The sequence below is a fragment of the Orcinus orca genome, chromosome 4 (assembly GCF_937001465.1).
Source record: "Orcinus orca chromosome 4, mOrcOrc1.1, whole genome shotgun sequence".
NCBI classification, from domain to species: Eukaryota; Metazoa; Chordata; class Mammalia; order Artiodactyla; family Delphinidae; genus Orcinus; species Orcinus orca.
The window spans coordinates 36,345,748-36,370,708 of record NC_064562.1 but is presented as its reverse complement, the minus strand read 5'-3'; the positions used below and the strand labels follow the sequence as shown (position 1 = coordinate 36,370,708).

Sequence of the window (24,961 nt, the reverse complement as noted above, 5' to 3'; positions counted from 1 at the left end):
GGCCCCAAGTTCTCCTGCCCATTCTTCTTTAGAATTTAAATTAAGAATCCCTTATTTTGACATGTTCATTTTCCTGGGAAACTTTAATGTTTTTATGTCTCCCAGCAGAGTTGGATTAAGTAAATTGGATTAATATTTTTATTTATTTCATAACTGTTTAGGATTCATTTTTTTAACATCTTTATTGGAGCATAATTGCTTTACAATGGTGTGTTAGTTTCTTCTTTATAACAAAGTGAATCAGTTATACATATACATATGTTCCCATATCTCTTCCCTCTTGCATCTCCCTCCCTCCCACCATCCCTATCCCAGCCCTCTAGGTGGTCACAAACCACCTAGCTGATCTCCCTGTGCTACGCGGCTGCTTACCACTAGCTATCTATTTTACGTTTGGTAGTGTATATAAGTCCATGCCACTCTCTCACTTTGTCATAGCTTAACCTTCCCCCTCCCCATATCATCAAGTCTATTCTCTAGTAGGTCTGTGTCTTTATTCCCATCTTACCCCTAGGTTCTTCATGACATTTTTTTTTCTTAGATTCCGTATATATGTGTTAGCATATGGTATTTGTCTTTCTCTTTCTGACTTACTTTACTCTGTATGACACACTCTAGGTCCATCCACCTCACTACAAATATCTCAATTTCATTTCTTTTTATGGCTGAGTAATATCCAGTTGTATATATGCGCCACATCTTCTTTATCCACTCATCCAATGCTGAACAATTAGGTTGCTTCCATGTCCTGGCTATTGTAAATAGAGCTGCAATGAATATTTTCGTACATTACTCTTTTTGAATTACGGTTTTCTCAGGGTATATACCCAGTAGTGGGATTGCTGGGTTGTATGGTAGTTCTATTTGTAGTTTTTTAAGGAACCTCCATACTATTCTCCATAGTGGCTGTATCAATTTACATTCCCACCAACAGTGCAAGAGTTTTCCCTTTTCTCCACAACCTCTCCAGCATTTATCGTTTGCAGATTTTCTGAGTATGCCCATTCAGACCAGAGTGAGGTGATACCACAATGTACTTTTGATTTCATTTCTCTAATGATTAGTGATGTTGAGAATTCTTTCATGTGCTTGTTGGCAATCTGTATATCTTCTTTGGAGAAATGTCTATTTAGGTCTTCTGCCCATTTTTGGATTGGGTTGTTTGGTTTTTCTTTTATTGAGCTGCATGATCTGCTTATAATACTGGAGATTTATTCTTTGTCAGTTGCTTCATTTGCAAATATTTCCTTTCATTCAGAGGGTTGTCTTTTGGTCTTGTTTATGGTTTGCTTTGCTGTGCAAAAGCTTTTAAGTTTCATTAGGTCCCATTTCTTTACTTTTGTTTTTATTTCCATTACTCTAGGAGGTGAGTCAAAAAGGATCTTGCTGTGATTTATGTCATAGAGTGTTCTGCCTATATTTTCCTCTAAGAGTTTGATAGTGTCTAGCCTTACATTTAGGTCTTTAATCCATTTTGAGTTTATTTTTGTGTATGGTGTTATGGAGTGTTCTAATTTCATACTTTTACATGTACCTGTCCAGTTTTCCCAGTAAAACTTATTGAAGACTCTGTCTTTTCTCCACTGTATATTCTTGCCGCCTTTATCAAAGATAAGGTGACCATATGTGTGTGGGTTTACCTCTGGGCTTTCAATCCTGTTCCATTGATCTATATTTCTGTTTTTGTGCCAGTACCATACTCTCCTGATTACTGTAGCTTTGTAGTGTATTCTGAAGTCAGGGAGCCTGATTCCTCCAGCTCCATTTTTCATTCTCAAGATTGCTTCGGCTATTCAGAGTCTTTTGTGTTTCCATACAAATTGTGAAATTTTTTGTTCTAGTTCTGTGAAAAATGCCAGTGGTAGTTTGATAGAGATTGCATTGAATCTGTAGATTGCTTTGGGTAGCAGACTCATTTTCACAATATTGATTCTCCCAATCCAAGAACATGCTATCTCTCTCCGTCTATTTGTATCATCTTTAATTTCTTTCATCAGTGTCTTATAATTTTATGCATACAGGTCTTTTGTCTCCTTAGGTAGGTTTATTCCTAGATATTTTATTCTTTCTGTTGCAATGGTAAATGGGAGTGTTTTCTTAATTTCACTTTCAGATTTTTCATCATTAGTGTATAGGAATGCAAGAGACATCTGTGCATTAATTTTGTATCCTGCTACTTTACCAAATTCATTGATTAGCTCTAGTAGTTTTCTGGTAGCATCTTTAGGATTTTCTATGTATAGTACCATGATATCTGCAAACAGTGACAGCTTTACTTCTTCTCTTCTGGTTTTGATTCCTTTTATTTCTTTTTCTTCTCTGATTGCTATGGCTAAAACTTCCAAAACTATGTTGAATAATAGTGGTGAGGGTGGGCAACCTTGTCTTGTTCCTGATCGTAGTGGAAATGGTTTCAGTTTTTCACCATTGAGGGCGATGTTGGCTGTGGGTTTGTCATATATGGCCTTTATTATGTTGAGGAAAGTTCCCTCTATGCCTACTTTCTGCAGGGTTTTTATCAGAAATGGGAGCTGAATTTTGTCGAAAACCTTCTCTCCATCTATTGAGATGATCATATGATTTTTCTCCTTCAATTTGTTAATATGGTGTATCACATTGATTGATTTGCATATACTGAAGAATCCTTGCATTCTTGGAATAAACCCCACTTGATCATGGTGTATGATCCTTATAATGTGCTGTTGGATTCTGTTTGCTAATATTTTGTTGAGCATTTTTGCATCTATGTTCATCAGTGATATTGGCCTGTAGTTTTCTTTCTTTGGCATCTTTATCTCATTTTGGTATCAGGGTGATGGTGGCCTCATAGAATGGGTTTCGTAGTGTTCCTCCTGCTGCTAAATTTGGAAGAGTTTGAGCAGGATAGGTGTTAGCTCTTCTCTAAATATTTGATAGAATTTGCCTGTGAAGCCATCCGGTCCTGGGCTTTTGTTTGTTGGAAGATGTTTAATCAGAGTTTCAATTTCAGTGCTTGTGATTGGTCTGTTCATATTTTCTATTTCTTCCTGATTTAGTCTCGGCAGGTTGTGCATTTCTAAGAATTTGTCCATTTCTTCCAGATTGTTCTTTTTATTGGCATAGAGTTGCTTGTAGTAATCTCTCATGATCCTTTGTATTTCGGCAGTGTCAGTTCTTACTTCTCCTTTTTCATCACTAATTGTATTGATTTGAGTCTTCTCCCTTTTTTTCTTGATGAGTCTGACTAATGGTTTATCAATTTGGTTTATCTTCTCAAAGAACCAGCTTTTAGTTTTATTGATCTTTACTATCATTTCCTTCATTTTTCTTTCATTTATTTCTGATCTGATGTGCATGATTTCTTTCCTTCTGCTAACTTTGGGGTTTTTTTGTTCTTCTTTCTCTAATTGCTTTAGGTGCAAGGTTAGGTTGTTTATTCAAGATATTTCCTGTTTCTTAAGGTAGGATTGTATTGCTATAAACTTCCCTCTTAGAACTGCTTTCACTGTATCCTATAGGTTTTGGGTCATCTTGTCTCCATTGTCATTTGTTTCTAGGTATTTTTTGAATTCCCCTTTGATTTCTTCAGTGATCACTTGGTTATTAAGAAGTGTATTGTTTAGCCGCCATGTGTTTGTAGTTTTTACAGATCTTTTCCTGTAATTGATATCTAGTCTCATACCGTTGTGGTCAGAAAAGATACTTGATATGAGTTCAATTTTCTTAAATTTACCAAGGCTTGATTTGTGACCCAGGATATGATCTGCACAGGAGACTGTTTCATGACCACTTGAGAAAAATGTGTATTCTGCTGTTTTTGGATAGAATGTCCTATAAATATCCATTAAGTCCATCTTGTTTAATGTATCATTTAAAGCTTGTGTTTCTTTATTTATTTTCATTTTGGATGATCTGTCCATTGGTGAAAGTGGGGTGTTAAAAGTCCCATACTATGAATGTGTTACTGTCGATTTCCCCTTTTATGACTGTTAGTATTTGCCTTATGTGTTGAGGTGCTCCTATATTGGGTGCATAAATATTTACAATTGTTATATCTTCTTCTTGGAACAATCCCTTGATCATTATGTAGTGTACTTCTTTGTCTCTTGTAATAGTCTTTATTTTAAAGTCTATTTTGTCTGATATGAGAATTGCTACTCCAGCTTTTCTTTCTTTTTTTTTTTTTTTTTTTTTTTTTCTTGCCGTATGTGTGCCTCTCACTGTTGTGGCCTCTCCCGTTGCGGAGCACAGGATCCGGACATGCAGGTTCAACAGCCATGGCTCACGGGCCCAGTCACTCCACAGCATGTGGTATCTTCCCAGACTGGGGCACGAACCCATGTCCCCTGCATCGGCAGTCAGACTCTCAACAACTGCGCCACCAGGGAAGCCCCCAGTTTTCTTTTGATTTACATTTGCATGGCATATCTTTTTCCATCCCCTCACTTTCACTCTGTATATGTCCCTAGGTCTGAAGTGGGTCTCTTTAGACAGCATATATACGGATCTTTTTTTATCCATTCAGCCAGTCTGTGTCTTTTTGTGGGAGCATTTAATCCATTTAAATTTAAGGTAATTATCGATATGTATGTTCCTATTCCCATTTTCTTAATTATTTTGGGTTTGTTATTGTAGGTCTTTTCCTTCTCTTGTGTTTCCTGCCTAGAGAAGTTCCTTTAGCATTTGTTTTAACGTTGGTTTGGTGGTGCTGAACTCTCTCAGCTTTTGCTTGTCTGTGAAGATTTTAATTTCTCCATCAAATCTGAATGAGATCCTTGCTGGGTAGAGTAATCTTGGTTGAAGGTTTTTCTCCCTCATCACTTTAAATATGTCCTGCCATTCCCTTCTGGCTTGCAGAGTTTCTGCTGCCAGAAACTTATGGGGGATTCCCTTGTGTGTTATTTGTGTTTTTTTCCTTGCTGCTTTTAATATGTTTTCTTTGTATTTAGTTTTTGGTAGTTTGATTAATATGTGTTGTGACGTGCCAGCGTTCTGTGATTGTTCTATAGGAACAGTTCCACGTGTAGATGTATTTCTGATGTATCTGTGGGGAGGAAGGTGTTTTCCGCCTCTTATTCTTATGCCATCTTCCTCAACTCCTGTTCAGGATTTATATTGTAAGGGATGCTCAAGTATGTACCATGAAAATAATAATACATGAGAATCTTAACAATGTATTTAGATTACTTTAGTGTTTTTCTACACATTATCCAATTAAATCTCTCTGATTTAATTCTGCTGAGATCAGCCTGATATGATGATCGCTATTTTATAGCAAGAACATTCATTCAAACTCAGAAAGTTTAAGTAAACTAGCAAACTGAGAAGCTAGAACTTGAACCTACTCTTTTTCACTCAAAGTCACAAACAACTCCTAGTTGTGAAAATAAATGCAAATTTTCCCTTTAGTATGATATAGTTCAGCACTGAACAAACCCTTAATTATCAATTATTCTTGGATTTGGCAAATCTTTCTGGAGAAGATATACAGTAAATATTTTGACTCTGCCAGGTATGCAGTTTGTTCAAGTACCCAGTGCTACCATTGTATTGCAGAAGCAGTCATAGACAATTTGTAAACGAATGTGTATAACAAAACTTTCTTTACAAAAACTGGCTACAGGCTGGATTTGGCCCATGGGGTATAGTTTACTGGTCCCTGATTTTGCCCCTAGTCTTATTTCTGAGAAGAAAACAGTTGTCTGCCTAGAGAGTTTATCAGACTTGTCCAAGCTGCTTCTGGATGGAGCCCTGAAATCTATTTTATTTTACTGCTTTTAATTCTAATATCTCTTTCTAAAAACTATTTAATAATATCAGTCTAATTGACAAGATTTCTACCTTCCCCATCCCCAGCACTATAAGGTATAAATATTATTCTAATTGGTCTTTTTATGGTGTTCATGGAATTAGTTTAGGTAGATAGTAATGTCTTAATCGTGCTGACAAAAGTTCACTGCTTATATCATTCTCTGGAGACTTCCAGACATCTAGTCCCTTGACTGTTGATCTGCCTTTCTTCAAGATTGTTCACTCTGTAAGATTGTAAAACAAAGTCTTTAGTAAGCAAACTCCACAGCAATTGAATCCATTTAATTTGCAGAATAGCAAGTAAGACCCCGAACAGATCACAGGAAATCTTAGAATTTTCCTTGTATCTCCCTCAATCCCATGTTCCAGAGGAACTATGATTAATTTTAAATTGAGAAATGGTAAACTGATACTTAACATAAGAAATAAAACATCTATATAATTGTGCTAGGTAGTTTTTATTTCATCATTCTTTGAAAAAAAGATGCAATGTATTTATATAAAATAGCATAATATAAAACAATCAAATATTTTTCAAGTGCTTTTGATTTGTAATTCAATTATGGATTCTGCTAGCAACCTTATTCAAAGGCCAACGTTTCACTTCTACATCAGAGCCCTAAGATTTGATTTTCAAAAACCTATCTTTATTACATTTTCTGCTTCTAAAGGACGCTATGTTTTACATTAAAGTAGGCCAGTTTTGTTCCTTCACAGTGCTTGGAGTTTAAAATAGAAGATTAAAAACAAGATAGGAAACTTTTCTGTTTAGAGTTACCCCCCTTCCAACTGTGTGTGTGTGTGTGTGTGTGTGTGTGTGCGTGTGCGTGTGCACACGCATGCACATATGTGTATGTGTGTGTGTTCCAGACTTCAAATATTAACTGTTTGTTAGCAATCCAACCACATCGTTTCAATTTTGAATAAATTTTGATGACACACATCCCTCCAATTTAGCTGATTTTTTCCTCATCAAAGAGGAAGTTGAAACTCTTTGCATACCATTATACAACTCCTTTATACCCCAGAAGGAAGCCACAAATGAGCCTTGAGGTCTACTGTTTGTGTCTGTATTCTAGTTTTGCCCTCTCTGCTATAATAAATTAGTTCTCATATGATCATACAGAGTTGAAACCCTGGTGGTTGCTACAGGGAAAATACAAATGGAGAATGAAACTTAATATCAGACAGTGGTAGTATTCCCCATTTGTAGCAGACTTAAAGTAAATATAAAGTTAAGGGGGAAAACCAGAAATTATTTCCTAATTATGTCCTAAGAATAACCTAATGTTGAATTGGTATTCAGAGATGGAAGAGCAAGCATATTGGTAACTACAGAAAAATAGTTTAGAAACTGCATTTTGATAATCAAGTATGGAGGGTTATTGAAAAAGAAAGGAAAAAAAAGGATTAGTTCTTTGTCCTTTGATATTTTGGAAATTCTTGTAAAAGGTTTTTTAGAATATTTAGAATGATAAAATCAGATGAAGGAAAAAAAACCAAAGGAAAAAGAAAAAAAACTATAAATAAGGTAGAAAGAAATAAATGAAGTTTTATTAAACTGAAGCAAATTATGCCACGCCTACTGCATTACAGTTAAACAACATCTTGTCTCTATTTTCACATCCTTGATAGATTTCACCCTTTTGTAATCAAGAAAGTACATGTTTAAAGAAACTGGTAAATGTTGAATTTAATGGTGAAATGTTAACACCATTATAAGGTACAACTGACTTTTATTATAGTTAGATAAATTCTTAATTTCCATCTCTGTGAAATTGTTATTTATATGGGCAATTAAAACCAACTTTGGCATACAATTTCATCAATGATCATCATGGTGCTGAGATATAAGATGCCATGAGAAATATTTATTGTTATGCTGTATCTTCATCCTAGGAAGAAGTAAGCTAGTTGAGTGAGGATTGATTTGCCATAATTAGTACTTACCTTTCTGTTAAATACTTTGCTCAAGAAAGGGGAGAAGTATATGTTTTCTAACACAAAAAAGGTAGTACTTTTAGGGAATATGGATTCAAAATTATGCTTTTTCTTTTCTTTTTTTTTCATTCTTCGAGAGTCTTCCTACATTGGAATTTTTATATTGACACAAAAGGATTCTGTAAATACTGTTACAACCTACAGTTTTATATTAGAAGTATGTCAAATATTCATAATTTGTTGCTTTTGGACAAAGTCCATTTCAATTTCTAGATTAAAGAACAGGTTCATTGTACACCTTAAGCATCTTATATGTTTTAAGCAGAATAGAGTTAGAATGAGTTTTTGAATATAAAAAAGTATTTTCCAAGTGAATTTTACCTCAGCAGATATATGCATTTTTATGTTAGTTTGGCTCTACTTTTTGGTGTAATCAACAAAAAAGAAAGTTAATTATATGAAAAGTAAAGTCTTTTTATAAAGCAGTAAGAAAACTGTCTTTTCTAAAGTTGCTCTTGAATTATCTTAAAAGGCAGCATCATTTCAAAACAAAGTACAGAATAAAGGGTCATGTATAAGATCTTCTAACTTAAAAGGTCTTCGAATACATATTCTTGGATCTGGAGAAACATAGTGACATCTGTCTTTGATTATAGTTACATGGACAAATTTGAATTCTAGAGCTGTATTTAAAACATTTCAACATACACAATGATATTATGTTCCTGGAATATGGCACATGGTGGTTATTTTTAATGTAATTATAGATGTCTGAAATAAATTATTAAAAAGAAGACACTCAGTAAAATCAGAAGTTCTCATGGTTTAAGTCATGCTTATCTAAGAAAATTCAAAATAAACTATTTGAATAAAGACTTCTGTTTGTTTCACAATTGTTCAAATTAACTTTACAGAAACTTTGGTTTAATTGCTGAAATGTTTAGTTTCTTTATTGACATTGTGCTTCTAAATTGTTAGATATTAAAGTAAATGAGAAAATGGGTGTTTTTTTGAGGTGTTTATTTTAAAAATATTAGAGGGATACTAATACAGGAAAAAAATTTGCTATGAATCTCTTTTCACAGTAGTCCTGGGTTCCTAGCCATGTGAAGTTACAATCATTTTTAATCTGTGTATTCTTTTGTTACATTTTGAAGATTGTCTTAAACTTTACTACGATGGACCTATACAAAAGTAGTTTGTGCTGGTATGATTACATTGAAGTAAGAGATGGGTACTGGAGGAAATCACCTCTCCTTGGTAAGAGATTTTTTTGCCTCTTATGTGGCTATGCATGTAGTCTGTCTTGTCCAGAGACAATTCTTTCAAGAGTTATCTTAGGGTTTAAAATGTATGAGACCAACATTTTAATTTTTCTTATACTTTTTTCAATCACAGCAAAAATACTCACAGACAGATAGATAAATAGACAATTAATTAATTTAAACCAGTTTCAATTATGAGGTGGTATTTGGACCTGAACATAATGATTTAGAATAGCTTATAGTGAATAATCATCACATATTCTGTATTTTTAATTTTAAAATCAGAGTTTTAATGAGGAAACCAGATAAATTGTGTATTTGTGTGTGTATGTTGTTTTGCTTTGTTTGCTAAGGCAGTAGAGCATGAGCTGTTAGGTACACATTTGGTTGCTGGCTTCCTGCACCAAGGATATTGGTTCCTATTGTAGACGTCACAGTTTTGCTACTCAGGTTTTTGTGGCTGAGAAGGTGCATCTGTAGTTTGTGTCATAAATTGTAGCTCACATTTGGTACTCATGAAAATATGCTACCAACATTTAACCACAGACCACATCACTAACTTACATTAGGCACTTTCTGTTGCCCTCTGTTTTACTTAAAGGTGAGAGCTGCTGTGAGCATGTGAACATCTACTCTACTGACATTTTTTTTTGAGATTGTACTTCTATTTTTAGAAGTAGCTTTACTCAGCTGTGTTTATTTGCCTACATATCTTTTCTTCTTAATATCTAAAACCTGCTGAATGGACACTGTTGTATTAAAAGTGACAGCAGCCTTAGTAAGTCCAAGAGATCTGTAGAAATGCTTAAAAATAAGGAAAAATTAAGATTTGAGCTAATTTGATAAGTCAGGATGAGGAAAACATTGTATTGAACATTTAGTTTCTTAGCCTAGATGAAGCAATTTGTAATATATGTATGTGTGTTCCAAAGAAAACATTTCATTAAACTCATATTTGAAAACCAATTCTAAAACTGAAATATTGAGAACACTTTTTAGAGCGCCATCAGCATTACACACTGCAGGGTATAATGGCCTAACAGATTGGCTTAGTCTGATTACAATGCTCATGTGGAAAGCTTTCCCCACTATTTCCTCTGAGACCTTGTTCCTCAGAGTGTAGCTGTCACACTGGCAGCATCAGAATCACTTAGAAGGTTAGAAGTGTGGAAATGCAGGTCCCACTCCGTACCTTCTGAACCAGAGACTGCATTTTGACAGACTACCTGGCAATTCATATGCACATTATAGCTTTTTCTCTTTTAGTCAGGTTACTTTCTTCCAGTTTCCTTTTTTAAAGAATTGAAGTATAGTTGATTTACAGTGTTGTGTTAGTTTCAGGTGTACAGCAAAGTGGTTCAGATATAGATATATATTATTTTTTCAGATTATATTCCATTACAGGTTATTACAAGGTTTTGAATATGGTTTCCTGTGCTTTACAGTAAATCCTTTTTGTTTATCTATTTTATACATAGTAGTTTGTATCTGTTAATCTCATACTCCTAATTATCCCTCTCCCTCTCCCTTTCCCACACATTACAGTTTAAGGGACATTGCTCTCTTTTACATGTCCCTAATTTACTTTGCCATTTAGGGAGACATTTTTTCACCTGCTATCTGTTAGTATGAATTAGTTTTAAGTTGACTGACATTTTTCGTATACTAAAACTATGTATGACATCATTACCAAGGGCACACAAAAATGGATGACAATATATTATTCTTTGTGGAATTATTTCATGTGCATTGTCATATTTAACTTTCTGTCATCATAAAATCTTAGAGCACAGTAGCAGATATACAGTAAGCAACGAATATTTGTGGAAGGTTGAAGGAGGGAAGAAGGAATGACAGGCAATAATATATTTGCTCAGTATTATACTTGCCTGTGGATAAACAATCAGAAAAAATTAGAACTCATTATTAAGTCTTCTGATACTGTTTGCCATTCTGCCTACTACACTACATACTACAGCTTTATAGATGAGATGTATGTAGTAACATAAGATCCTTGGGCAGTCTGTGGGTTTCCCTGACAAGTCGCCATTGAACATGACTAAACAAAGAACTATACTTTGAGCTGTCACTTCCCTACTAATGAGCAAATTGAACATTTGAAGCAGTTTTTCAGGATCACTTGTACTTTTTTCTGTTTTCCATAGAATAATATTCCCCACCTTGATATATCATGTGTCATTTTACAAATAGGACATGTTTTGAGCTAGCTGTTTCTTAATTCTACAGATAATGATACTGACATCAGTCAATCTGAGAGTGATATGTTCCAATATTCTATAAATAAATATGAAGAGATTTATTTATCCACCTTTATTAAGTAAATATTAAAGAATAATTATAGCTCTAGTTCCTAGGGGTAGATACAGGAACCAAATCAGGTTTTATGTATGCAATTTGTAGCTAGTATGAAAAGCAATTAGAATATAAAGTCATATTTAGGAGTCTCTTTATTCTTTTATTTCTTTTAGGTAGATTCTGTGGGGACAAATTGCCTGAAGTTCTAACCTCTACAGACAGCAGAATGTGGATTGAGTTTCGTAGCAGCAGTAATTGGGTGGGAAAGGGCTTTGCAGCTATCTATGAAGGCAAGTCACATTGAGTTTAGAGATGGCTTCTTCTTAGACCTCTAAACAGAAATATCCTTTCTCTCAATTTCATTAGAATGATATTGTAACTGTATTTCAATTACAAAATTTTCTAAACCTGTATTATAATGTTCATTATGATGATTTTAATAAAAATACTCGGTAAATTTAAACTGCAGAAACAACCTGCTTTCTGGTACCAGTAATGTGGTAACATGTAAGTGTACTCATCAGGGATGTGTGTGGGAAAAAAAACTCATTATAGAGATGTGTGGAAAACAACAGCAACAACAAACGGCAAAAGAGTTCTTAAACTTCGGTTGTTTTTTCATGACAACATTAAAATGTTATGAAGAAATTACCACTTCTCTTTGTGCTGACTTTTTATGTGTTTGATGCCTGTACCACGGAAATGCCTTGTTAAAGGAAACTGCACAGAAAGTAATTGCGCACAGTTCTGGAGCTTGCTTTGTCTAAATGAGAGTGTCAGCATTCAAGAAGAATTTACTAGAGGCTTTGTTCTATATGTATCTAAAACAGTAAACTGGCATTGTGCTTCCTGGCTTTAAAAACCTTCTTGCTAGATCGTGGGTAGAGAAGACCCTTCTTGCTCCTGCCTCTGCCAGCACAGAAGTTTAGGTTATTTAGAAGACAGAAGATTTCTGCTTCTCTTAGACTTTTAAGAGGATGGAAGCATTTGTTTTAGAGATTAACTGTGTGGTTGTGAAGAGTATGGTTTGGATGCAGCTACAGATGTTGAGCACGAGGGCCGCTCACAGCCAGAGGCCCAGAGAGTTTTGTGGCGCTTCTCTCCTGATCAGCTCCTCCACTGAGGTAAAAGACCTAAAGAAGCAGTTCAGAGAGTCAGAGAAAACTCACATAGAATAAATTACAAAATCTCAAAAGGTTTTTAAAGTTTTTTTTTTAAATGCTTGTTTTTGTAAAAATGTGAATTAACAGTGATAAAAAATCATATATTCCTCTGCTGTTATCTAATATTTATAGTTAAGTGGCTAGGTTTTTTTTTTAACCAACTAAATATTTACAACCAGCCAACCTTGATTTTTATAACCTGGTTTTTATGTACTCAGCTCCAGGCACCAAACTAAAATGTTATCTTAGAAGCAAATGAAAGTGAAATGGCATGTCTAGGTTTATTTATTTGTTTATTTTTGCTTTCCTCAGCTATCTGTGGAGGTGAGATACGTAAAAATGAAGGACAGATTCAGTCTCCTAATTACCCCGATGACTACAGGCCGATGAAAGAATGTGTATGGAAAATAGCAGTGTCAGAAGACTGCTATGTCGGGCTGACCTTTCAGGCCTTTGAGGTAAAGTCCTTCAGGCAGCCTTTGTGGGGCACATCCTCCATAAATGACAGTGCATTTAAGGGATCCTCATTAAAAAAGCAAAGAACTAGAGAATCAGCTTTTTCATCAACAAAGAAGCAAAGGATTGCCTATAAAATGCAACATCAAGAGCGAAAGAGGTTTTTTTTTTTTTCTTCTTTCCTCTTACTGCAGACATTTTCAAGAAGATTAAAGTGAGTTTACATTATCTGTGCTTTTTGAATTAGAATGTTTGAAGTACTGTCAATAGTTTCTTTTGACAAATGACCAGGCTTGTTTCACAAGAATGCTTGAAGAGTCCATTAAATAAAAAACTTTTATTTCTCTTCTAAACTAAGAGGTTAAAGGTAGATCATCTTTTTTGTTGTTGTTACAGTGTAAATCCATTTTTCATCTTTTTATCATTATGCAGAAAATTATTTATATAAAAAAACAGGGATTTAAATATTCTTAGGAGCTTTTGACTTCATCAAAAATATTTATTGGGGAAGAGATCAGCACCGACATTGCATTATTAGATGAGGGCAGAATAAACCAAAGGCCAGTCAGAATCCTGGAGCAAAGTCTGCATCTAAAACTACTGCACTAGCTAATGAGTCATTTTTGTGTAGTGGGGAGAACTGAGTGAGGAATTAGAAGCTAAGAGATATGGGAATTGTCAAGAACTCCTGAGCATGTTTAAATTACAGAATCAGGCTAGAAATTGAGAGCCCAAGGTGGAGTAGGAAGGAATGATGAGGTGCTGGCAGTAGGTCCAAGAAAGAGTTAGAGATCCAGATGCCATTACTGGAGATTATTTCTTTACTGAAATTAGAAGGCCTACTTACTGTCCAAGTGATCAGAAGGCCGGTGTAGAGAACCCCATTCATTGCCAGGATGTGCTTGCCACTGAGTGTGGTGACTGTGTGGTGTCCCAGTCCCCATAGCAGGAGCCCCAGGGGAATCCAGGTGTTACTCAAAAGCCCAGAGAAACTCATACCCCCACCTGTAAACTGTGTAACATATTTTTTGGTATTGTCTCTACCCCTTTGCTTGTACCTTCTAATTTTCAAGACATATTTCTTTTTAATCATGAAAAAACTCTCTTTTATGCTGTGATCATGATGTTTATGCCCCTGATCTCTTTGCATTTTTGGAAACCTTGGTTCTGAGATTATCTGATTCACATTTATTTTTAAATTTTATTGGATTGCAAACATTATTCAAATAGAACACTTTATTGTAAAGAGTAAACTAAAATTGGGTAGGACTCACTTTTTAGACCAAAACAACTGGTTCATTGAAAAATTATCTAATGACCACATTACATGTGTTAATATTTTGTGCTATTGCAAAAATTAAGTGATGAACTGCCTTTCAATATATAATTCAATGTTTTATAGAATTCTATTATAATAGTGATGTCAGCAAATACATTCATTCCATGCATCTAAAAACTGAGATGCAGAAATTGCTGGCTTAGTTGGTTTGCAGTTTTTTTTTTTGGTTTTCTGGGGTTTTTTTGTTTGTTTTGATATATCAATATAGTAAGAGTGATATTCTTCAAAAATAGGATAATGTAAGGACAAATAAGAAAGATTTACACCTCAGGCACTTAAAACCATGCCTGACACAGAGTAGTCATTTAATAAATACTTGTTGATTAAGTGAATGAATAAGTTATTGCTAAGCTTTGGAAATGAGGTAGAGTCATGTCACAGTTTGGCTGATAGTATATTTTATTTATTATCTCTAGTTTCCTGTCCTTTCTTCATTTTGCTTTATTTCCTTATGTTTTTCCTCCTTTATTCATATGCTGGACATATTTGAATGTCTAGTAGGCCTCTCATCTTTAACTGACTAACATCAAGCCTTTGATTGTCTTGTTTTACTCACACTAACCCACTCACCTTCAGTCTTCCCTATTTCAGTATTTAGTGTTTCAGTATGTCACTATTTACTCAAGTAATATCCCTAATTCCATTTTTTGTCTTAAACCCCAAAGCCAATTAATAAGCATATTCCATATGCTTTGTCTTCAAAATATACCACATACATGACCACTTTATACCTACTTTCTGGCCACCACTGTTGTAATCACTGTCTCTTGCTTTGGAACTTTGATGAACTCTTCACATCTCTACCCTTGCCCTACATATCCTGATATCCACACAACAGCTGGGATGATACTTTCACAATGTAAGTTATATCAAACACTCCTCTGCTTAAAGTTTTATCAAACACTACTCCCCATGTGCCTCATGGAGAAAATCTTTGTGTTAGACTTTCAGGCGTGCATTATAATGCTGTTGGCCATGAGTTCACTGTTAATGAATTTGAATATCTGTGAAGGTACCTTTAAACAGAAACACACATAAAGCAAGGTTAAGTATTGATTTGATGACAAAAATTTTGTGACCAGAAGCTCTCAGGAACCTAACCTTGTATTTCTCCAGGAGCCATGAATCAGTATTCACTAACTCAGTGTTTTCAGTGACTTTGTTGAACTCAACTACTGCTAATACTGAGAATCAACTGTATATATTTTTAATTTGGTCTAGTGGTCATTAGGTGGTTTGTTTCAGTTACTCAATTATCTGTTTATATCAGTTTGTTTTTGTTTACATAACATTTTCAATATACAGCTTATGCATTTTATATTTAAAATGTATAATTTTAAAAATATCTTCACTATTTCTCAGTGTTTTGTGTCTTTCTCTGACAAAACTGTTTTTATTCACTGATATCAATCTTTGACTTTTTCAAACACTTTCTATTTTTGTAACTCTTTTATTCCCTATGTCACTCTCTCCCTTTTCAGATAAAAGGGCCCTTAAGATAAGCTAGTTCTGTTGAAATCTACTATAAAGAACTTACTGGCTGTTCATTATTTATGCCTTTCTGTGAATTTATGTCATGAATATTCACCTCTCCTAATGCTACTTAGATTTTAATGTAAGTACAGAAAGAAATCTGAACAAGTGCTTTTGTTAATGAGGGTAATAGAGTCCTAATACTTCTGTAATCATCACCTTTGGGAAGATTTTTCTTCTCTAGTAGTTACTGGTATGTTGACTCTTAAGACCAATACTGAAGTGAGTTTGTACGTGAATGTAGATAATGTCTAAAATCATTTTGAAGAACTCGTCTTCTCTTCAGCAGTGGTGTTATTTGTAAAAAAGCCTCTATACTACTATTTCACTTGAGAACTTTCAGTATGCAGAAATACAGAAGAGAAAAAGTTGGGGAGACTTTAATAGTACAACTTCAAACAAATGTCAGTAAAGCAGGAAATAAGTGAAATAAACCCAGAGCTTAGTTATGTTTAATTAAAATCCCTACATACATTTATTTAAGTGAGATTACATTTGAGGTACTTATAAATATTTCTACACACTGTGATTTGGTTATACTTTCCTTTTGAAAACCATAGTATATAATAGTCTTTCCCATAATTACTAGCAACATTCTAAACTACATACAAAAGTTTTTTATCTTGGTACAGTTGACCCTTGAACAACATAGGTTTGAACTGCAGGGGTCCACTTATATGTAGACTTTTTAAAATAAACATAGTACCTGTTATTTTCATTTTACAGATCTTTAAGTGTGGGGGAAAGTTTGTGTTTGATTAGAGATCACAATATATGGAATCAGAAGAATTAGGGTTTAAGTGGTGAACCTCTGCAAACTATTTCAGCCTCCTTCCCTTGGGTGAGTCATTTATCAGTTCCTTTGTTTTTGAGGCAGAGATAGCAGTTGGCGGTTTTTCAACTGTTCTTGGTTGGCATCCCTAACTCCTACATTATTCAAGGGTCAACTGTACTTTGTGAATTACCTGATTAAGAGTAATCCTTTAATTCCTTTAAATATTTTATATTAGTTTAAGTTAAGTAGACTAGTCTTTGTGAATGAACTAGGAAGCCAAGACAAGATCTTAATTAGTTAACATTTTAATGCTTGCCCTGCACTATTTTTGGATATTTGGCTAAGAATATATATTGGTTAATGACTGTATAAGAGAATATGACTATATAAGAGCTACTATATAAAGTAGCTCTTCAGAATTATAGTTTAGGCTATCATTCTACTCTGAAAGATTAGATTAAATAAACTTGCCCAAGGTCACACAGTTCTTAATTGGTAGACTGTGAGTGATACCAATTCCATGGCCTGGCGCTCTTACACCCAGATCTTGGTAGCAAAATGAGGCATCTAATTCTCTCGTGGCAATAAATTCTTTCCCATCATAACTATTGTCATTTGTACATTTGAGTTGTTTAATCAATAAATGCCTGTCAGTCAGGGACATGTCTGTTTATTCATCACTGTTTATATACTATCAAGTATATATTTATTATCTGGTCATCATAGGTTTTCAGTAAATATTTATTAAATTTATGAGTTAAAAATAATTGTGTCATGAAGGAAAAAAAAAAATCAAATGGCAGCATTGAGAAAACTGAATCATATAAAAATAGACCTAACCCAGCCTTATGGTTTTGATTTTCACATGGTTGAGCATTTTGTTTTTTCTCCTCCATTTTTGAGCTCTAACTGTATACATATCAATATTCATTAAGTATTAAATAGTAAAAATAAAACTAATACTAATTAATAAAATATTAAATATGACAGTGATACATTTTAAAATAATCTATTAAACTTTTTTCCTTTTTATTTAAAATTCCTTTTGTCATAGCATTTATTACTTAAATTTACTGTATTTTTCTCATTATTAAAATTAATTTATTTTTAATAATAAATGCTAATCTTGATTGTTTTTGTTAGTCATACTTTTCTTTAACATTTTACCCCAAAGCAAAAAATAATGACTTAGCATTGTTCCAAATGTATAGAACTTTAAGTTATATTATCTATAAAAGTTAAATCATTTATGGAGTTGATAGTGTGAATTACAGTTTGAAATTACATTCTAACACTCATAGAAGACTTTTTTTATTACTATTTTATTACTATTACCATCTTAACTATTTTTTAAGTGTATGACACAGTAGTGTTAAGTACATTCACATTGTTGTGTAATCAACCTCCAGAACACTTTTCATCCTGCAAAACTGAAACTGTTTACCCAGTAAGCAACAACTTCCCATTTCCCCCTCCCCCCAGCCCCTGGCAATCACTCTTCTGCTTTATATCTCTTTGAATTTGACTATTCTGGGTACCTCATGTAAGTGAAATCATACAATATTTGATTTTTTGTGTCACTTTTTAAAATTTTCACTTAGTGTAATATCCTCAAGGTTCATCCATGTTATAGCACTTGAAAGGATTTCCTTCCTTTTTATGGCTAATATCCCATTTTATGTATAGACCACATTTTGCTTATCCATTCATCCACTGATGGACATTTGGATTGCTTCCACCCCTTGGCTATTATGGATAATGCTGATATGAACATGGATGTACAAGTATGTCTCCAAGACCCTGCTTTCAATTTTCCAAATATAATACCCGGAAGTGGAATTGCTGAATCATATGGTAATTTTATTTTCAATTTTTCAGGGAGTACGGGAGAGTTTTACTGAAACTATTACCTAGAAACTTTGGAGTTTTCAGAGGTTTTTACAAATAAGTAGGTATTGCAGTAGATGTTTTTGCGATGTTATATTTATTTGGAAATTTGATTGTAAAATGAAAGCAAAGTGTGTGAATGGCCCCTGAGCCTGGGTATGGTATCTTGCTCCAGGGCTGGCATTCCTTCAGTCTTAGAGCTCCCCCACATGCACTGACCACAAAGCTCTGCACTGGTTGGCAGTGTTAGAATGAGAGGCTGACTACTTTAGGTTACTTTTAATTGATTTTAGTTCTTGCTAAATAAAATAACTCAGCTTTTTGATGCTTCCTCTCTAACCTGCCAGTAAAGACATGGACCCCCCACACTTAGTAATGAAATGTAATATTAATCCCTTCTGGCTAAGCTTTGTACTTATTCTTCCTTCTTTGTGTATTTGGATTTACTTCCAATATCATTTATATATCAGTTTTCTAAAACAATCTTCAGAGCTTAATGTCACTTTCACTGTTTTCTCTATACACATATTAGGTCTGTTTACGTTATGATAAACTTGCCACATTCCTATATGGTTTGTGTTCTGATTACCTTAAAGTCTGTAATAAATCAGCATTATCATTACCAAACATATTTATTACATGTCCACGCTTTAAATCAAGAAGAGACTGTTTTTCCTTTTCTTTTTTTTATGAATTACTGACTTTGGTGTTCTTTTTCTCATGGTACCTAAGGTTACTGTCATAACATCAATGAACTTATCCACTTTTTAGCTTCAACCATATTTATTTCTTCACCTATATTTATACTAATAAAGTAATCGATACTGCTGGAGAAAATGTTACACAAATAACATAAAATAACTCAAACTCTCATTTGTGCTCACTATCATTACTGTTATGTGGATGTAGTTGAAGAGGTATAATTATAATTAACACCAATAGAGAAGATTTATTGTGCTGGTATTGCAATTAGGATTAAAATAATTAAACTGGAAAAACATGTAAACAAAGATCATGGAGGTCATTGATATGATATGTAGGTCAACAACCATGGCATTTACTGTGTGAGACTACAGTGCATATTTCTATTGTTTTATCCCTAATACCAGGTGCATAATACTTAATATATAAGTAATATGTAATTCATAAATAGGTACTGGTGGAATCAGTCCTAAAATTGGTCATTTTTATTCATTTTACCCATGAGATATTTACACTTTGTGTATCATATAAAATATTTAAAGCTCTAATTTTTACGAAGTAACCAGTAAATATACTATAAATTAAAATTTAAAGAGATTATTGTTTAACTGTTAAAGGAACAGAGTGAGTTTTATATACAGGGAAATACCTGCTATCCTATATCCTTTTAATTACTGATCATATGTAATTTTTTTCAACAGTGTCTCTCTTGTTTTCTTCGTACTGTAATTTTCAAAAGCAGTAATTTCTTCATAAATAGTAATTAAAAACCCATTTTAATTAACCTTCTTATTTTTTACTCTGGTATGGCTGCTGATATGAAGCAACGTGATTTTTTTTCTATTAATTAACTTTCCATGGCAAACAGCTACTTTCTTCATTGTGTGTTCTCACTCCCTTTCCTCTTCTAACTTAGCCTTTTCCCCCTTTCCAAAATAATTCATGAGTTGCAAGCATTTCATTCTGTGCTGCTCAAGCAGGTGAAGATAGATAGGTTGACTTGCTGAGACCTTCGGTTATTTTTCCTACAGTTTTGTTGTTTGTTCAGTTTTGCTTACCCTTTTATCAAGTTGTACACCCTGAGAGTTTTAGATGTTATTTTATATGTCCCCTTAACCAATGAATAGACTTTGACCATCTGGAAATGTTCTCATATTTATAGAGAACTCTGATTTTGAAGGGACTGTATTAAAGACTGAGAGAAGAAGGTGTGTTATAGCTGGTCAGATTGGCCTTGTCACCCCAGTGACTAATTTTGTTCCTAGTGAGACTGCTAGCTCTCCCTCACCTCTCTATTTAACAGCTACTGTCTCAAAAGTATGCTTTAAATAATGAGATATTTTTAATGTTAAATATTTTCCAATTCTTTCCCATAATTCCACACACGAAGAGAATACATTTTTAGGGAAAAATCTGGATTTATGAGTCACAATGAGCTCCTACTGATAGTAAAATTGCAACCTTCAATCCCACCACCCCCACTGCTCATACTTCCTATCTTGTTTCACTTTGTATTCTTCCATAGAATGTATTATTTTCTAATATTTTATGATTATTATTTACCTTGTTTATTGTTCCTTTGCTCTCTACCCACCAGTATAAGCTCCAGCAGGGCGAGGCTCTGTTATTTTGATGAATGATGCATACTGAGCAGTGAGAAGAGTGCACAGAACAGAACCAGCACTGAATATTTATTGAAGAAATAAATGAATCCTGATTTGTGATTGGGAAAAGGGCAGCAGCAAATGCAGTACTTAGTTCTAACCAAATCTGCTTCAAAATCTATTTTTTTCTGTTTGTCCTTATGCTGCCTAATTTGAAGACTATCATTGTTAATGTATTGACAAATCAGGAAATGACTTCTTCAACCAACTATACCAGAAGTTTCATGCATACAGGTTGTAGTTCATAGAATGAATGTGTTCCCTGACATTCATTCTGTAATAGGAGAATTCCATAAATTAGTGAATTGTATGTTGAATGTTGGTTGACAACATGTGATACTTTTCATGGTTTATAATTATAGATGTCAGTGCTTTCCGGCTTCAAATACCTAATAAGTAGTTGACTCTATTAAGACTTCAGAGTTAGGGCCCATTTTCTATGAAAAAAACAAAAGCAAGAATTTATTTAGAAATTGTCTTACAATTTATAAAACAATTTGTAAATTTTGTTTTGTTTTTTGTAGAAGTTTAGAGCTAAAACAAAAGTCTACAAACATTCACTTCTTCATAAAGCCAATAGTCTGAGCTAGTATTTGCATTTAGTTGTTTAGGAAAGAGATTGAGTACATCCAGGGTGCACAGGTCAAGAATAATGTGTTAAGGTAAAAGTCTCATCTAAACATGCCTGTTACCCTGAGAGGGGCAGCCAGTGCTAGTTCTACAATGGAGTAGTCTTCCCACACAAAGCTATGCTAACTATGGATAAAGGATTTCATAGACTAGGAAGAAATGTAATCCCCATGTTATCAGATTTTGCTTCAAAAAGATATGTATAACCTAAAATAGTGCAACATTTGTCAATAATATGAATTCAGCCACTCTATTGAAAAAATAATGATTTTTTGATCAACTATGAGCAATTTTTATAACTATGTTTCAGAACAAATTATGCATTGTTTATAGCATATCTAGCCCAGATTTCTAATGATAATTATTAGTCTGGATTCTCTTAAATTCTATTTTCCAAAGAATTACTACTTGTATTTTTATTTTATTTTAAAAGGCAGTTAACTTCTATTGATCCTAGTGCATGTAGATGCACTTTTTCATAGATTTTTTTCCTCTGTCTCTCTACCAGAATAATACATCCTTTATTCATGGACAGTGTAGATATTACCATACACACTCAACAGAAATGCTCTCTTTTGGTATAAGTAATATGGCCATGTTAGTACTATGGCACTGAGAATACATGATACTTTTTTATAGAAATTGTTTTGTCTATTAATGAGATAGATCACATATTTTTACTATTACAGATTGAGAGACATGACAACTGTGCCTATGACTACCTAGAAGTTCGAGATGGAACCAGTGAAAATAGTCCTTTAATAGGGCGTTTTTGTGGTTATGATAAACCTGAAGATATCAGATCTACCTCCAATACCTTGTGGATGAAGTTTGTTTCTGATGGAACTGTGAACAAAGCAGGGTTCGCTGCCAATTTTTTTAAAGGTAACTTGAAATCATTTAAAGTGGAAGATTTTCTCTGTCAAGGATAAATGTGGTATTTATCTTTGAGTTAGGGGAGAAATAAAGTAATATTGAAGATTGACGTATGCACTATTCATAAAGATATTTTGATGGTTTTTGATGGAATAGTTTACTGGTTATAAAACTGGAATTTGGAGATTTGTAGCACAGGGTAGGAACTCCATTAGGATATTCTACCACCTGTTTTTTAGGAAATAGTCAAAATCCAGAAATATACAGACAAGAGGAAAATATTTGCAATGTAATCAACAAAGGGTTCATAACCAGAAGGGGATTACTGATATATAGTTTATCAATTTATTTCCAGGTGGCAGCATCTAAAACATCCCTTAGAGAATAGAATTCTGTCACATTAGAAATAATGTATGGCCTCCTTAGTAGAACATTCTGATCCCTAAAATGTCTTTTTGACATTATTGCTGATCAGCTTTAATTTTGAATTGTATAAGCAAATTTTAGTTTATTTTCATGTCCCATGTTTGGTGTGTATTCCTCAGGTAAAAAGAAAGCTATTTTAGTGCAAATAATAACATCAGATTTGTATTTTGAAAATTCATAGGCACTTAGGTTAAGTGTGTTATTATAGAATAAAATTCTTTTATGTGAAGAGAAAATAAATTTTCTCTATAATAATTTTTAAAGAATAAGTGATGGATTCAGTAGTGTATGTCAAAATTTAGTGTGAATAATATCTAGATATTTTCATTATTCAAAGAGCAATAATATAATTGATTTTTCCTGAGCATTACTTAGATGCTCACCATTTGAACTGAAAGGCAGAGAACCTTGGCACTTCTACTATATGTATTACAAGTATTCATTAAATTGTTCATTTTCATGGTTTAAATCTTCTCTATGTTATATTTTACAGTAGAAGAAACATATTATAAGAGTCTCTCTCGTGATGTTTGTGTATTTGCTTAACAAAATGCCTAGTCTTTGGATGATGCATAATTTCTCCAGAGAATATTGTTTGCTGTTTTCCTAACTCACAGTAGGTTATTCCTAAAGAGTGAGATTATGGAGTACCTTGTAATATGTGTTTTTTAAACAGTATATATTTTTCATATGTCTATTTCATATATATTTTCATGTTACCATATACAATTAAAATAGTTTCTGTTTACAAAAATCTGGAATTATTGTATTTTCTGGATCAACATATCTATATAAAAAACAGTGAATGTTTTCAATTTAAAGAGGTCTATTAAGTTTCATAGTTTTCCTTCTTTTTAATTTTTAGTCACCATATTTTATTTCTTAATAATGATATTACTTTAAAAGCATTTCTTCAGGCTACCTAGCAAACTATACAATGAAATGAACAGGTGAATCCATGTTTTTTCAGTAAGTTTTTCTATTCCATTCTGAAAAATCTCTAGGTTTTAATAATCCTCTTTATCTTTAAAGTCAGAAAAAAACGTACTGTGTCTGAGATGAGGTGATCTTCAGTTGGACCAGTCCTTCTGGTTCTTACACAATTCTTAGATTGCAGTGACATGGGTTCTTCTATGTCATCAGTCAAGGCCTTGCAAATTGTTCCTGTTCCTTCGTTGAAGAAATCAATTGTCTAATTGTCGCCATTTTTATAGAGGAAGACGAGTGTGCCAAGCCTGACCGTGGAGGCTGTGAGCAGCGTTGTCTGAACACACTGGGCAGTTACCAGTGCTCCTGCGAGCCTGGCTATGAGCTGGGACCTGACAAAAGGACCTGCGAAGGTGGGACCAGATTTGCACGTGGGGTTCCCTGCCTGAAACCCCTACCCATTTCCTTCTATCATGTAGTCTCATTCTCCTTCTCTTTTTATGCCTCCCTCTTATACTAGAATAAAATAGACACAGTTATGAAGAAAATACAGTATCTTTAAAACACAGGACATTGTATTCCAGATAATAATGAAGTTATGTGGCTGTTATTTCCACATGACTACTAAAAATAAATACACTTTAGAAACTTACCAAATATGGTAAACCTGAGATTACAGGTAGTTTAAAAAATATGTTTATAAATATAGTAATATTTATATTAGTTAACATACATATCCACATATACATACATATGCCTATATATTCAAAGGCAATTCAAGAGACCAGTTACTTTAGCTAACTCTTGACTCCCTAGGAATTAATTAGGAACTGTGTACAATATGTTCATTTCACTTAACTTGCTTTTGAAACCCTAACTTTCCTAACTTCACTATCAATAAGAAAGAGAGGTAACATAAATAGTACCTCTTTTAAATAGATCATCCAAAAGAGAAAGAAAACCAGTTGCTAAATGGAGTTTTTGCAATAACAAATATGCTCTATTTACTATAGTTTACCTTGCCTTCTAGCTCAAGTAACTCCTTCCTTGTCTTGGGAAAAAAAAAAGAGTTTGGGGAAATAAACAATTGATTTTGGTCTTAATACATCATGCTGTATTGTACTTTACCTATACCTTTTTATTAATTCTCACAACAATCGTGTGGTGTAGGTATTATTATACACACTTAAAATATAAGAAATCTGACCCCCAGGTTTCTTTATATTGCTCGCCCAACTTTGAAGCGATCTAAAGTGTAAAGCCATCATTTT

General features: G+C 33.7%; 1 protein-coding gene across 4 annotated transcripts in view; it reads left to right on the top strand.

Annotated features, from left to right (window-relative positions):
- The window catches only part of TLL1 (tolloid like 1), a 261,887-nt gene that overhangs the window by 183,048 nt on the left and 53,878 nt on the right, over positions 1–24,961 (top strand). For 2 of the 4 annotated variants that reach the window (XM_049709067.1, XM_049709066.1), the window contains exons 10-14: positions 8,889–8,991; positions 11,486–11,602; positions 12,788–12,933; positions 22,151–22,346; positions 23,978–24,103. In XM_049709067.1, the coding sequence (XP_049565024.1) occupies positions 8,889–8,991; positions 11,486–11,602; positions 12,788–12,933; positions 22,151–22,346; positions 23,978–24,103 (688 nt within the window). Of the gene's footprint in view, positions 1–8,888; positions 8,992–11,485; positions 11,603–12,787; positions 12,934–15,751; positions 16,022–16,529; positions 16,645–18,264; positions 19,828–22,150; positions 22,347–23,977; positions 24,104–24,961 lie in introns of those variants that run through there. The other 2 variants (XR_007476996.1, XM_049709068.1) reach the window with 2 other exon arrangements.